The sequence below is a fragment of the Oratosquilla oratoria genome, chromosome 26 (assembly GCF_046742065.1).
Source record: "Oratosquilla oratoria isolate Oo_2021 chromosome 26, ASM4674206v1, whole genome shotgun sequence".
Lineage (NCBI taxonomy): Eukaryota > Metazoa > Arthropoda > Malacostraca > Stomatopoda > Squillidae > Oratosquilla > Oratosquilla oratoria.
In genome coordinates, this window is record NC_134802.1 from 12,043,469 (window position 1) to 12,060,505 (window position 17,037).

Genomic DNA, 17,037 nt, shown 5'->3' on the forward strand with positions numbered 1-17,037 from the left:
AAACGGTAGATTTTAGTCCATGGTCTATATCATTTATATATACTATGAATAGAAGTGGCCCAAGAACAGAACCCTGAAGAACTCCGCTTGTAACATTTTTCCATCTAGAAGTCTTTCCATTTAAAACAACTTTCTGTTTTCGATCAAACAATTACTAGTCCAACTTAATAGGCTACCACTTATTCTATGTGGAGCTAATTTAGTAAGTAGTCTTTCGTGGGGGATGGTATCAAAAGCTTTTGCAAAGTCTAGATATATTAAATCTATATTGTTTCTTTTGTCATAATTTGTCTTCCATCCACTTAAGTAGTTTGCCCTGTATTCAACAAAGGATTACAAAGGCAAAGCATGCCGACAGTAGACCTTTTGATCCATATCTAGGTCGGATGCAAAAAAAAAAAAAAATCATAATAATAAATTAAAACTATAACAATGTAAACAACAATTAAAATACATAAATAAATGCATTGGTATAGTTGAATAACAAACAAACAGGTAAATAGTAAATGATAATAAATTGACATATAACTAATAATAAATGAAAATCAGACAGACAAATTATAACAAAACAAAAACAAATAATATAACATAAATTATAATAATTACAGCATCTTACTTAGGTATTTATCTAAATGATTCTTAAAGCTTCGAACTGAACTACATTGCACTACCTGTGCAGGAAGTTTATTCCATTCATTAACTACACGGTTGGCAAAGTTGTTTCTACCTACTTCCAAATTGAATCTATTTCCGGACAGTTTGAGACCATTGTTTCTTGTCTGATTCTCATTCAATGTGAAAATTTGGTCACTTTTGATGTTGTCAATTCCCTTTAAAATCTTAAAGACCTGTATCAAGTCACCTCTGAGTCTACGCTTTTTTAGGGAAAACAGATTCATGTGCTTAAGTCGATTTTCGTATGATTTATTTTTGATATTTGGAATCAGTTTTGTGGCTCGCCGTTGTACTTTTTCCAGTCTGTCAATGTCTTTAATGAGATTCGGTGACCATACGGAAACAGCATATTCCAAATGTGGACGAACTAACGATTTATATAGCTTGTTAATGAGTGATGGACTTTTGAAATCAAAAGATCGCGCAATCAATCCCAGAATCTTATTTGCTTTCTCAGAGGCTGAAATACACTGCTTGGATGATTTGAGGTCGTTACTGATAATTACGCCGAGATCTTTTTCACTATCCACTTTTGTTAACGAATTTCCAAATAACTTGTAATCGTACTTGCTGTTATTTTTACCTATGTGCATTACCTTGCATTTACTTGTGTTAAATTTCATTAGCCACTTTTCAGACCATTGCTGTAATTGATCTAAATCTTCTTGAATATCTAATTGGTTTGAGTGATCATTTGCCACTCCGCACAGTTTTGTATCATCAGCAAATTTGGAAACAGTAGATTTTAGTCCATGGTCTATATCATTTATATATACTATGAATAGAAGTGGCCCAAGAACGGAACCCTGAGGAACTCCTCCTGCAGTTTCTAATTTCTTTAGCAATTTTCTATGTGGCATCTTATCAAAAGTTTTTTCCAGGCCTAGAAAGGCACAATCAGCCCATCCATCTCTTTCCTGTTAGTCTTAAATAGAAACACATCAAGACTGAGATAAATGATCTTGTCTAAATCCAAATTGCATCGGATTTAATACATTTTTTTTTCCAAATGCTTTATCCATCTAATTTTGATAATTCTTTCACAAATTTTGCTACCGTACTTGTAAGATTGTGTTTGAGATGAGGTGCCTGAGAAGTATGATGGGGGTTACTAGGCTGGATAGTGAGAAATGAGGTGAGGAGGAGAGGGGGGTGGAAAGGGAATTGGGCGATAGGGTTGATGAAAGAATATTGGGATGGTTTGGACACATGGAAAGAATGAGTGAAGAAAAATTAGTAAAAGAGGCATGGAAGGCAGAGGTGGAAGGAGTGAACATAAGGGGGTGACCTAGGATATGATGGATGGATGGGGTAAAAGGGGCATTGGGAAAGAGGGGAATGTCTGTTGAGGAAGGATGGGAGAGGACAGAAGATAGGGGTGAATGGAGAATGGTTGTGTAAGGATGATGTTGTGATGCATGAAGGGCAGTGGGTGGGTGATGAGGGTGAGGGAATATGTGTGAGAAATAAACTAACAGAGCCTGAAGGAGTTTCTCCCCATCTTCTTTTCTGGATGTGGGGATGGAGATGGGGGGGGGGGGTTCGCCGATTTAATGAAGCGGCTTTGCTGTGGATGTGCTGTGTCTTGCGACACTGCTTCTGACCCAGGGCAGTGTGCAAGATGCAGGGATGACCCATCATCAATGTTATTTTGTCTGATTCTTGTACTCCTCTGCGGTATTTCCCATAATTTTATCCTCGAGGGGTCTGTGGCTGAGACTCTATATTTTAGTTTTTCTGTGGTCCTACATTTCATCATATGTGCTAACAATTCTTAACTTAATTGTGACCAAAACCAATTTAAATATCATGGCACACAAAACATCAATGAGGGCATTTACAATATCATATAACTCTCCCATGGATATGTGGATGAGCATTTCCTAACACTCCTTACATAAGCTAGTGTGTCACTGCTATGTGATAAGCTTAACAAAACTGTTGGAATGTTCATTGTCATTTGGTTGAGGGCAGCCATATTGGACTTGTGTGGTTCTGTGAACAGACACCAAGTTATATAATTTCAGAAGAAATAACAAGAATATTAATAAGTATGTGAGTTTGAACATAAGTTTACACAGAAAAGAATGACACTAGCGGACTCTGTGATGGCTTTTATGCTTCTTGCTTCAAGCAACTTGGCTAAGGATGAGACTCAATTTGTGATGTCAGCGATCTCCAAAATCAACTATACTAATATATCTACTTTAAGACATGTCCTTGGTCAGCAATTGAGTGTGCACTCAACTCAGGAGTCAGATGTGGACATAGGTGCAGCCTGTCTTTTATGGCAATAATAAAGAGGTCTATTATGCCACCTATGGGCAACGACCATGTAGATCATCACAGAGATACAGATTTCAAAGAAGAGGAAGAGGAGCAGTAATGTCGACACAAGTTGACTTGAGGAACCAAAGGACTAATCGAAGAATCAATCTTCTGGATTGTGATGGCCAAGTTTCACGATGTGTGATATATAATTCGTATTACCATTGGGCTAGATATTGTCTGCATTCAAACAAGAATAATGAGGTGTCATTTAGAGGTACTGATAGTGAGGAACACATGATACAAATGCCAGTATTTGTTGGATATGCCAGTGATGAAAATGTCAAACAGACTAAGATTAAGTGTTTGGTCAAGGAGTCTCAAAATTGTGGTACATTGGATTCTGGTTGTTCTACTACATTTAGCGGTCAACAGTGGTTGGATAATAATTTGAACAACCTGTGTGATGAAGAGTTGCCCATGGTGAGAGAAGAAAAATCTAGCTGTACATTTACATTAAGTGATGGTGTAAACTATTGATCCATTCAGTGTGTAGTACTTCCAAATATAAAAAATAAATCATACGAAAATCGACTAAAACATACGAATCCGTTTTCCCTAAAAAAAAGCATAGACTCAGAGGTGACTTGATACAGGCCTTTATATTCTAAAGGGAATTGACATCAAAAGTGACAAAATTTTCACATTAAATGAGAATCAGACAAGAAACAATGGTCTCAAACTGTCCGGAAGTAGATTAAATTTGGAAGTAGGTAGAAACAACTTCGCTAACCGTGTAGTTAATGAATGGAATAAACTTCCTGCACAGGTAGTGCAATGTAGTTCAGTTCGAAGCTTTAAGAATCATTTAGATAAACACCTAAGCAAGATGCTGTAATGATTATAATTTATTTCATATTATTTGTTTTTGTTTCGTTATCATTTGTACGTTTTGATTTTCATTTATTATTAGTTATATGTCAATTTATTATTATTTACTATTTACCCGTTTGTTTATTATCTAACTATATGCATTTATGTATTTTATTTGTTATTTACATTATTATAGTTTTTATTTATTAATTTATTATTATGATTTTTTTTCGCATCAGACCTAGATATGGACCAAAAGGTCTCTTGTCGGCATGCTTAGCCTTTGTAATCCTTTGGATTGAAGGTGTGAGATCGGAGCTGTCAACCAATGCTGTTGAGCGCAATCTTCCACTTTTGATAAGTAAGCAGTCAATGAAAAAAGGAAAAATGATTCTTGATTTTGGTAAGGATTCAGTGAAGATTATGAATAAATAGGTGAAATTGAAGGTAGCATTGTCAGGTCATTACATGTTACCATTGTTCTTGTGACTAGAATCAGGGATCCACAATGTGTTTCTGGCTTCAATGGATTGCAGTAAAACTGCTTTAACACTTCATCATCAATTTGGCCACCCGGGTGCAGAGAGATTAATAAGGATGCTGCAAAATGTTGAAATGTGGGAGAGGGACATGGAGAAATAGATTAGAAATGTTACTGAAAATTGTTAAGTGTGTATAAAATATAAATGATCAAAACCTAGACCAGTTGTCAGTGTGCAGATGGTAGAGAAATTTCATTAAGTAATTGCAATGAATCTGAAACAGATACGACAACATTTGTTTCTTATCATAAGAGATCTTGCTACAAGATATTGTGTGGCATCTACCATCACCAATAAATCTGCTAGGACAGTGATTGACAGTGTCTTCAGATATTGGATTTCATTGTTTGGTGATCCAAGGAAACTTCTGACAATGGACTTGAATTTAATAATAGTGACATGAGAGAACTTGGCAATCTGTTTGGTGTTAAAATTCTAACCACTACTGCAGAAAGTCCATGGAGTAATGGCACATGTGAACAATTGAATGCTATAATTGGTGACAAGGCTAAAAGTGTTTGAGCATATAAAGTGTGATATTGATGTAGCCTTGGCTTGGGTAGTGTCAGCCCATAATGCATTGGTGAATAATTCTGGCTTTAGCCCAAACCAATTATTATTTGGTTTCAATCCTGCAGTGCCATCTGTCACCAGTAGCTCCTTGCCTGCTCTAGACTAGTCAGTTTCTGGCTCGGATATTGTGTGACATAACTTGAATGCTCTGCACTCAGCTCGAAGGGAATACCTCAAAAATGAATCTAGTGAAAGGAGAGCCTTGCATCATAATGTGTGCACAATAGAGATAAGTGACCTTCACAATGGCAATGAGGTGTAATGATGATCAGTGATGGCAAGGTACGGGCATGGTTATTGGCGGGGATGGCAAGCAGGTTCTGGTTTGTCATGGGGGTGTTTACGCCAGAGCCCATATTTGCCAATTATCTAAACTTCCACTGAGGTCTCAAACAGACTGTCGTCAGACTTGTGGTGGATCATCTATTGGCACTTGGGAGACATTCAGGAATATGGAGGGCATATGTGATCAGGAGTAGGTGGAGGAAGATATAGAGGGGTTTGCTTTATCTGTATCGACATCTGAAAACATTGAGGAAGTAGATGATAGTGGTGAGGTACAGGAAGTACAACAAAGACAAAATGATATTTTAAGCAACTTTGAATTGCCAGAGAACTCTCGAAGAGAAACAAGACCATTCAAACTGATAGTGGGGCAAAGGATCCGAGGACTGAATGAAAAAACTGGTGAGCACGTCTGGAAGAATAGTGAGCTGAGGATGTAAAGCTAAAGGAAAATATAAAGATTGGTTCCACTTCCAAAAGGATTCCAATGGGAGTGTAGAGTATGTGGATTTTTTTGGTACTGCAGAACTGGAAGTGGTCCCTGATGAAGTGGATGTGTTAATGCTTTATTCCAATGAAGAAGTAATAAAAGCAAAGGAGCTGAAAGTACAAAATTGGAAAAAAAAACAATGTTTATGAGGAGGTGGAGGACACAGGACAGGAATTTATATCTGTGCAGTGGGTTATCACAGAAAAGGTAAAAGATGGAGGCCCTATAATCAAGGCACACCTTGTAGCAAGGGGTTTTGAGGAGGACACATCCGGCTTTAGGAAGGAATCCTCTTCTTGTTCTAAAGAATATATCTAATTGGGTTTGGCAATGGCTTCTGCATTTGGTTCAGAGTGTCACAGCCTGGATGTGAAGTCAGCTTGCCTTCAGGGCAACTACATAGAGCGAGAGGCTTACTTGCGTCCTCCCCCAGAATATTATAGTGGTCAGCTTTGGAGACTGAAAAAGATGGTGCATAGTCTAGGTGACACAGTGAGAGCATGGTACTTGTGTGTCATGAGTCAGCTACTGTCTCTGTCAGCTGAGATGTGTCCACTCGAACCATCCTTGTTTTCTTGGCATTATGGTGATGAACTTCATGGTATCATATGTGTATATGTAGATGATTTTCTCTGGATGGGCACTGGGGTGTTCCAGAAGGTTACTGATATTCTTCAAGGAGAGTTCTGTATTGGGAGCACAGTATCATCTACCTTCATAGGTTTGGAAGTGGGCACTACGGCAGAACGTATAACTGTTGGCCAATATAGCTATGCCAGTCTCCTCACACCACAGAGTTTGGGATGTTGCAAGTCTGCAACTAAGTCCAGTAAGCTGTCGGACAATGAGAAGAAAGGATTCAGAGCTCTGATGGGCCAACTGAGCTGGATAACTATACAAACAAAACATGACATTGCCTTTGATGTATATGAACTGAGCAGACATTGTAAAAATGTCACGGTGGTTGATGCTGAGAGATTCAATAAGATTATCAACCGAATTGTGGATGACAATTTTTGCTTGCTATTTAGATGTAAGCTGTAGAAGACTGTATAATTGAGTGCTTCTCAGAACCTTCCTTTGGGAACCAATCTGATAGCTCCCAGGGAGGATTTGTGATTTTTCTCATATATGGAGAAGGAAGAGGATGCCTGATTTATTGGCAACCAAGGAAATTGCACTGAGTGGTAAAATCCGCATTGCCTGCTGAGACCCTGGTGCTCATTGAGTGGACTGAGGCTGCTTCCTATCTTGGATGGATTATCAGGGACATTGTCAAATGCCAGACCTTAGCTGTACACTGCTTGGTTGACAACAAGAGTTTGGTGGAGGCCTTGAATTCTTCTCATGGTGTGGAGGATCATCATCTTCGCATTAACATTGCACTGCTGAAGGATATGTTGTCACGTGGCAAGATTAACTCTGTTTCTTGTGTTGAAACCTCGGAGAAACTTGCCGACTGCCTTACTATGAGGGGGGCCTCAACCCAACAGTTGCAAGCAATCCTCTCTGGTCAACAGGTTTCCTTGGCTTATAAATGCTTTGAAAAAAAAAAAAAAAAAAAAAAAAAAAAAAAGCATTGTTGGGGGTGTTCATTGTTGTCATTTGGCTGGGCAGCCATATTGGATTTGTGTGGTTCAGTGAACAGACACCAGGTGGCAGTGCTGCTGAGCTACTATGTGGAGTGCTGGGTCCCCAGTATAAAGGAAATTGTGAATAGAACAAGTCTTGTCTAATAAAAACAGTTACCATCATGTTAAAGGTGGTCTACAGTACTGGGTAGCTTTTGCTACAAGCTTCTCATCTGAGGAGGATGGAGATTACCTTCTATGGAAACTGTTAATAAATGGCAGAAAGTACACTCACCACTAGGGGTGTGCTGATTAATTTTTTTTTGCCGATCCCGATTCCTATTTATTCTTAGTTGATGATGCAGATACCTATTCACTCTTAGTTGCCAATGCCTATTCCACTTCATATAATTACAGTATATCAGTTTTTAATATAAAGTAATTAAACTATGATTTTTACTTGCTTTATAATCTATGTAGATTTATACACACCAGTTGTTGAGCTGTTGGATGCTAATGATTGATTGAACTTTGTGAAATGTTTATGGACTGACCACTTTATAATTATCAATGAGTGATTGTATTATTTTCTATCAATTGAAAAAGAGGTTAAAAATTACATATTTCATAGATTTTGATGTAACTACTAACTGCAAGTAACTTGAATCATTTAATGCTTGGTTTTAATAAAACACATGTGCAGAGTGTAAAATTTATTAATCAATTTCTTAATCCTAACTTAATAGTAAAACCTAAACCTAACTCAGTCTCTACTATCTAATATTTGAGCCATGGAATGCAGGAAATGTTTTTTTTTTCAAAAGCTGTGTCTGAGCATAAAATCCAAAAAGGAACAAAAACTCAATGAAACTTTTTTTTTCAGCATGCTGACTCACCTGAATACTGCCACATTCCATGGGTTGTCAAAGTTAAACATTCACTAACTGAAGTTCAAGAGCATCAATTCCTTCTCTGTTTCTGGAGTCATGCAAATACGGTGTGGGGTGTAGACATTACCACCAATGCTGATGAGGCGTTCACTCTCCATTGAAGATGGTGGAAAGCACAGCATTTTGTTGGCAACTTTTCCAAGTTCAAAATATGAGCTATGGTTGTCTCTGCACCAACTAAAGGAATCCAAGACATGTGGTTCAAGTGGGAGGGAGCAAAATTTATCAACTTTGCTTTGTGATGAGTGAGGAAAATGGAGGAGAAATAAGGAAGGATGAAGTGAAGGCAGTTGTTAAAATGATGAAAGCAGGTAAGGCACCTGGTCTGGATGGATGCCATGCAGAATGTCTAAAAAAAGGAGGTACAGTGATGGTGGACTGGTTGGTGAGGTTATTTAATGTTTGCTGGAGAGAGGGTAGAGTGCCGGAGGACTGGAGGAATGCCTGTATAGTTCCTCTTTACAAGGGAAAAGGGGACAAGTGTGAATGTAGTAGTTTCAGAGGGATTAGCTTGTTAAGTGTAGTTGGGAAGGCTTATGGGAGGATCTTGATTGAGAGGATTAGGAGAAGAACAGAGGGAGTAATTGGTGAGGAACAGTGTGGATTTAGGACGGGTAGAGGTTGTGTAGATCAGATCTTTGTGGTAAGACAAATATGAGAAAGCTATAGGAAAGGGGAAGGATGTTTTTTGGGCTTTTATGGATCTGGAAAAGGCTTACGATAGGGTAGACAGAAAGGCACTGTGGGAGGTTATGCAGATATATGGGATAGGAGGAAAGCTTCTGGGAGCTGTCAAGAGTTTTTATGAGAGTAGTAGAGCTTGTGTCAGGATTAGAAATGGAGAGTGAGTGATTCAAGGTAAAGGTGGGACTTCGTCAAGGATGCGTTATGTCGCGCTGGCTGTTCAACTTATACATGGATGGGGTAGTGCGAGAGGTAAATGCAAGGGTAGTGGTTCAGGGATTGGAGATGGTTAAAGAAAATGGAGAAAAGTGGGAGGTGACCCAGCTGTTGTTTGCTGATGACACTGCGCTTGTGGCAGGATCGGAGGAGGGATTGAGGAAGTTGGTGACAGAGTTTGGGAGAGTATGTGATAGAAGAAAGCTAAAGATAAATGTGGGTAAAAGTAAGGTGATGAGACTTACAAGGGGTGAAAGTGGCAGTAGACTGGAAGTAAGCATTAAGGGAGAGCAACTGGAGAAAGTGGATAGTTTTAGATACTTGGGTGCAAATGTGGCAGGAAAAGGTGGAGTGAAGGTGGAGGTAGAATGTAGATTGAGAGAAGCGAGTAAATGCCTTGGTGGATTGAAGAGTGTAATGAGGAATAGACATTTGGGAATAGATGCGAAGAGGAGACTGTATGAAGGAGTGATTGTGCCAACAGCACTGTATGGGGCAGAAACTTGGAACATAAGAGAGGAAGAGAGAAGGAGTTTGAATGTGTTTGAGATCAGGTGTCTGAGAAGTATGATGGGGGTTACTAGGCTGGATAGAGTGAGAAATGAGGAGGTGAGGAAAAGAACGGGGGTGGAAAGGGAGTTGGGAGATAGGGTTGATGAAAGAGTATTAGGATGGTTTGGACACATGGAAAGAATGAGTGAAGAAAGACTAGTAAAAGAGGTATGGTAGGCAGATGTGGAGGGAGTGAACATGAAGGGACGTCCTAGGATGAGGTGGATGGATGGGGTGAAGGGGGCTTTGGGGAAGAGGGGAATGTCTGTTGAGGAAGGTCAGGAGAGGACAGAAGACAGGGGTGAATGGAGAATGGTTGTATATGGATGATGATGTGATGCATGAGGTGGAATGGGTGGGGGGATGGGGGGTGTGGTAGTATGTGTGAGCAAAATTTTGACGCAGCCCGAAGGGATTTCTCCCCGTCTTCTCCTTTTATGCATGGGGGGACGGAGAGGGGGGGGTCTCCGATTTAATGAAGCGGCCTTGCTATGGATGTGCGGTGTCTTGTGACACTGCTTCTGACCCAGGGCAGAGGACAGGGTGCAGGGATGACCCGTCATCCAGGAGGTGCTAAGATAAGAGGGAGGGTGGAGGGGTGTGGAGTGTATTCAGGGATGGAATGGGTGGGAATGATTTTATGCCTTTTCCTTTTTGGCTACCTCCCTTGTAAGGGGGAAAAAGCCTTGGTATATGTATGTATGAATTGTAGTGTCAGAATAGATGAAGATTTTTTTTTTCTTTGAAGTTTCACTTTGTCCAAATTTGACTCGTGTGATTGTGAATTTGACAGAAAATCATCTAAATATGAGTCAAAGTCATAGCTGTCATTGTCAAAAAGCATAAAGATGTATTATATATTTACTTGTCAAAATACATAAAAAAATGATATATGATTCATTTGGCTATAAATTGCTGCAAAGTCGGAGTAAATCCTTCCACCAATTTTTCGCACTTAAAAGCGGGTAAAATCAATTGAGTCCACAGACGCCTGGATGATTTACTCCCATATTCCTCCCACTTAATTTCTGTTGTAGAAACTTTGCTGTTTAAAAAAAGATAATAAATAACAATAATAATAATAGAAAATAAATAAATAAAATTTATACAATACAAAAATGAAATTGAAAATTATTATAATTTGCTCTAACATTTACTCCAATTTGTGCTGCTATTTTAAAAGTTTCTCCAGTCATAAATCATTGTTTCTGCAGTTTTTATCACCTCTGCATAATATTTTCGAAATGTGTGTTATGGCACTAGATGGCAATGTAGGTTTACCATTACCAAAATATATTCCTAGCCACCTCATTCCCTATGGTTGTGATGCTGTGATGCTATGTGAAAATAAAATAAAGCAATGAATATTTGGTAGTGGTATCTCATATATCATATAATGTGCTACATGGCCCTATGCAACCACCAAAACAATGAATAATTGGTGAATTACTGAATTGGCATCAGCACTGCCAAAATATTGATAACGTCGATGCCAAATCCCTTTCTTATTTATATTAAAAAAAAAAAAATCTTGCCAATGCCGATTCACCAAAAAAGTGCCAATTCTTACCAATGCCAATTAATCGGCACAACCCTACTCACCAGTATTTACTCTGCTCTGCTTGAGTTCTTTCCCTTTCATGACAATCCCTAATGGCTGCTGATAAATGTGTGAAGGTATCTCTTTCTGCACTTTCACAAGCCTCAAATTCGGTACGAAGTATTTTCAGTCTATTATTAATTTCACGTGCCTGGAATGGACAGGACAGAGTAGGCAATTATTGATCAGAATATTGGTGTCAGATTACTGGAAGAGGTAAATAAAATTATGTCACTGTATCTTTTCATGGCAGGATCGGAGGAGGGACTGAGGACGTTGGTGACAGAGTTTGGGAGAGTATGTGATAGAAGAAAGCTAAAGATAAATGTGGGTAAAAGTAAGGTGATGAGATGTACAAGGGGTGAAAGTGGCAGTAGACTGGAAGTGAGCATTAAGGAAGAGCAACTGGAGGAAGTGGATAGTTTTAGATATTTGGGTGCAAATGTGGCAGGAAAAGGTGGAGTGAAGGTGGAGGTAGAATGTAGATTGAGAGAAGCGAGTAAATGCCTTGGTGGATTGAAGAGTGTAATGAGGAATAGACATTTGGGAATGGATGCGAAGAGGAGACTGTATGAAGGAGTGATTGTGCCAACAGCACTGTATGGGGCAGAAACATGGAACATAAGAGAGGAAGAGAGGAGTTTGAATGTGTTTGAGATGAGGTGTCTGAGAAGTATGGTGGGGGTTACTAGGCTGGATAGAGTGAGAAATGAGGAGGTGAGGAAAAGAACGGGGGTGGAAAGGGAGTTGGGAGATAGGGTTGATGAAAGAGTATTAGGATGGTTTGGACACATGGAAAGAATGAGTGAAGAAAGACTAGTAAAAGAGGTGTGGAAGGCAGATGTGGAGGGAGTGAACATGAAGGGACGTCCTAGGATGAGGTGGATGGATGGGGTGAAGAGGGCTTTGGGGAAGAGGGGAATGTCTGTTGAGGAAGGACGGGAGAGGACAGAAGACGGGTGAATGGAGAATGGTTGTATATGGATGATGCTGTGATGCATGAGGTGGAATGGGTGGGGGGTGGGGGGGATGGGGGGTGAGGTAGTATGTGTGAGCAAAATTTGACACAGCCCAAAGTGATTTCTCCCCGTCTTCTCCTTTTATGCATGGGGGGATAGAGAGGGGGGGTTGCCAATTTAATGAAGCGGCCTTGCTATGGATGTGCTGTGTCTTGCGACACTGCTTCTGACCCAGGGCAGTGGACAAGGTGCAGGGATGACCCGTCATCCAGGAGGTGCTAAGATAAGAGGGAGGGTGGAGGGGTGTGGAGTGTATTCATGGATGGAATGGGTGGGAATGATTTTATGCCTTTTCCTTTTTGGCTACCTCCCTTGTAAGGAGGAAAAAGCCTTGGTATATGTATGTATGTATCTTTTCATGGAATCCAGGCTAAGGGTGAGATGGTAAACAAAGTGAAAAAGGAATATTTGAAGTAAAATATTGAGAGCAGTATACCTAAACTGATATTTTTCTTTTCAGTTTTAAGTATCAAAAGCCTGACCTGATTTTTTTTTTTTTTAATATAAATGTTTGCACCTACACTTTCAAAGAGCTTATAATGATCTTCAGAATACAATTCTGTTTTGGTAATCCGTTGATGAGTTGATATGAGTAGTTCCTGTTGCTGCTCAACCTCTGCATGAAGGCTTCGCCTTTGTCCTTGGGCATTTAGAAGAGAAGCAGTCAACTGAAATAAGTAAAGTATGGATAAAAATTTGTGAATTATGTTAACCCATTAAACTCCGATGACAAGATTCTTGTCATTTGGTCAAATAAAACAAAAAATCATAAAACACCAAAATATTTGATCAAACCCCAGAAAAACATGACGTCAGTCCTCACTTCGCTTCCATATACCAGCATCCCACACCTATTCAGCAAGTATTCTATAAATATTTTTCATGTATATTATTTTTATGTGGAACATTCACCTGTATGATAAAAATACTCACATATACACTCAACCAGCTTTATATATACAGACGCTCCTCAACTTACGTTCCGAACGGCCGAACGTAAGTTGAAAATGAACGTAAGTTGTTACTGTACTATACATCGGTAAATTCTATTACCGTATCTTATAAAACACCCCTAAATCATTAATTAAACACATAACATTGTAAAATACAGGTAAACGTCGACTTACGATGGCCGCGACTTACGATTGTTCGACTTTACGATGACGACGACGACGATGACGATATGATAATTTAACCCCTTCCATACGGTGCCGCACACGTAGGCGTCATGAGGAGCAAGTGGATTCGCGACGCTGCCATATCGGCGTCTTGATTATATTTATTGTAGTCGCCCCTGTGTTTTTACATTCTCTCAAATGTGCCCTAAATCCCATTCTCTGTGGTTTTCAAAATTCGCGGGTGAAAGAGAGAACGATCGATATAAGCGGTGACTATATTTTATGATGCGAGTATTATTACGTCACGTCGTACGGCTGGCATTGGCTGCTGCCCGCGAGATTTAAGGATCCGTACTGAAAATACATATTATAGTGTTTGAATATGGTAAAAAGGATAAAAATAATCAAATAAACTACTGTACATGTTTAATAGGCTATATTCAGTATCTCTGGTGGTTAATATACAGGTAGGCTAGGTACAGTGACCACGGAACAGAGTGGGGATCGACTTACGATGAGATCGTCTTACGATGGCTCTATCGAAACCTAATGCCATCGTAAGTCGACGTTTACCTGTAATAACATTAATTTCAAATAGATTACATTCAAGCAACATAAATTGAGATGGTGGAGGAGGAGGGGAGGAGGAGGAGGCAAGGCATGTTTAGTTTGTCTACGCAATGTAAACAATGGACGCAGCGTCGTGCGCAAGTATCGTTTGAACTACGGAGAGCGCGGTAAACTAAAAAATTCACAAAAAAAAAAAAAAAAAAAAAAAAAAAAAAATTACCGTCAGTTCAAATGTAAAATCGAAAAAACATAAAACGAATGAACGTAAGTAGAGGAGCGTCTGTATATGCACACAAGCACGTATATTCGTATAAACATATATATATTAAATATATAATGGTATTATTTATGCTCAAGATCATCTACCAGCTTATGAGCACTTTCAAATCTGTCATGGCAGAGTTGCCACTTCAAGCTATATATTTTCTTTTTCCTTTGTGCCCCTCCCCTCTCCCCTCCAAAAAAAAATCATCTGTTATTTCATTTGTCCAATCTCATAAACCTTCTATCAAAATATTAAGAAAAAATGTAACAAATCATGTTGAGGAAAGGTTAATGGAGGATGCCCTACCTAGTACTTACTGCAGAATTAATTTCACCATGTTATCATAAAAACCAGGAATCAGTTCAGGAAAGAGAGAGACAACCTTCCCCTGTGCACACTGTTCATAGCTGCTGTTGTTCCTCCCCTTTTCAGTCATCACCAAATGCTGTGACATATGCTCTAATGTCATTCCTATCTGGCCTCTGAGACTGGTCAAAGTTTATCTCAGGGCATTATCCCAGCATGACATAGCTCCTACAAAACAGTAAACCACACAAAAACACTTCCATTGACTTTTACATACATGAAGACGTACGTGCATAGTGCATACGTAGTGGATATATACTATTGTCTACACTGTCATGTACGTGTGTACATGATGAAGTTCTAGATGTTAACATAATTTAAATTAATTAGACTGTCAACATAGGTAAAGTAGCTAGTTTGAATTATTTAAAGATAAAAATCATCTCTGTCACTTGACAGCTGACAAATTATTCAGGAATTTGAATTAATAATTATATTCATTGAGTATTTATAAAAAATAGAAATACATTCCACTGGCTATAACTCCCATAGTATAGAATGAATGAAACATTAATACAAACTACATTCTGGAAACTTCTATAAATGGTATATATCCTGTAACTAGCTATAAAACTATTCTATACTGGATGGTTATTAAATTTTCTCAACATACATATCAATTTTTTTTAGATTTTTTTAAACTTGGAATAATGAGACCTACTGCTTTCTATTTGCACAATAGCAACAAATTATTTCACAGTGCACATCTATAGACAGTATTTTACAGCTATTGTTGGCTTGCCAATTACTGTAATGGTAAAAATGCAGACAAAGCTTTCAAGAATATAAGAAAATATATGTACTGTACCTTAAATACTCATATTATTACGTTAATAACTAGGTTAGAAATTCAATCTATAAAAATTTCTTATAATAACATATTTTATGTTCCTTGAATCTACCGAGTGTAATGAGGAATAGACATTTGGGAATGGATGCGAAGAGGAGACTGTATGAAGGAGTGATTGTGCCAACAGCACTGTATGGGGCAGAAACGTGGAACATAAGAGAAGAAGAGAGAAGGAGTTTGAATGTGTTTGAGATGAGGTGTCTGAGAAGTATGGTGGGGGTTACTAGGCTGGATAGAGTGAGAAACGAGGAGGTGAGGAGGAGAACAGGGGTGAAAAAGGATTTGGGAGATAGGGTTGATGAAAGAATATTAGGATGGTTTGGACACATGGAAAGAATGAGTGAAGAAAGACTAGCAAAAGAGGTATGGAAGGCAGATGTGGAGGGAGTGAACATGAGGGGACGTCCTAGGATGAGGTGGATGGATGGGGTGAAGGGGGCTTTGGGGAAGAGGGGAATGTCTGTTGAGGAAGGAAGGGAGAGGACGGAAGACAGAGGTGAATGGAGAATGGTTGTATATGGATGATGTTGTGATTGCATGAGGAGGAATGGGCAGGGGGGTGGGGGGTGGGGTAGTATGTGTGAGTAAATTTTGATGCAGCCCGAAGGGATTTCTCCCCGTCCTCTCCTTATATGCAAGGGGGGACGGAGAGGGGGGGGTCGCCGATTAAATGAAGCGGCCTTGCTGTGGATGTGCTGTGTCTTGCGACACTGCTTCTGACCCAGGGCGGTGGGCAGGGTGCAGGGATGACCCGTCATCCAGGAGGTGCTCAGATGAGAGGGAGGGTGGGAGGGGTGTGGAGTGTATTTAGGGATGAAATGGGTGGGAGTGTTTTTATGCCTTTCCCTTTTTGGCTACCTCCCTTGGAAGGGGGAAAAATCCTTGGTATATGTATGTATGTATGAATCTACCGGTATTATTACATTAATAACGAGGTTAAAGCTCAAATCTATACAAATTTCTTATCTGTAAACATTAAAAAAATAGGCTTTATTCATAATTATAGAACTTATAGACTACTCAATTGAAATTTGCACATAAAAAATTGTAGTTTGTACTTTATATAAGTAGGGTAAACTGATATCATCTTAATGTGATGAAAATAGTTGGTTAGACTAGCCTATGAGAAATATAGGTTAGAGTCCTAGACTACCCTATGAATAGAGGCAGCCTATAGTCTAGGAAAAACAAATTTGACCCTACAATTTATGGTAAAAAGAAAGGTAAATGTGGATTATAAGGTTATTTTGGGATGATCTTTTTTTTTTTTTTTAATAAAAAAATAAAATAAAATAAATAAAAATAAAACAATAAAACATTTAAAAAAATGAAAAATTAAAAATAAAAACAAAATAAAAATAAAAATAATTTTTCTATTATTACATTAGTTTTATTTTTTCATTTTCTTTATTTTTTTTAAGAACCCGATAATCAACATGTACCAAAAGAAATAGGTCTTATCTGTGTATACATATTATAGTACATATATATATACAGGTAAACGTCGACTTACGATGGCCGCGACTTACGATTGTTCGACTTTACGATGACGACGACATGATAATTTAAC

At 38.7% G+C, this 17,037-nt stretch overlaps 1 protein-coding gene across 1 annotated transcript in view; it reads right to left on the reverse strand.

The window, feature by feature from the left end:
- The window catches only part of LOC143039382 (uncharacterized), a 52,841-nt gene that overhangs the window by 16,066 nt on the left and 19,738 nt on the right, over positions 1-17,037 (reverse strand). Inside the window, exons 2-3 of the mRNA XM_076209308.1 lie at positions 12,820-12,966; positions 11,282-11,430 (exon numbers count right to left, since the gene is read on the reverse strand). Coding sequence (XP_076065423.1) covers positions 11,282-11,430; positions 12,820-12,966 — 296 coding nt within the window. The remainder of the gene's footprint in view (positions 1-11,281; positions 11,431-12,819; positions 12,967-17,037) is intronic.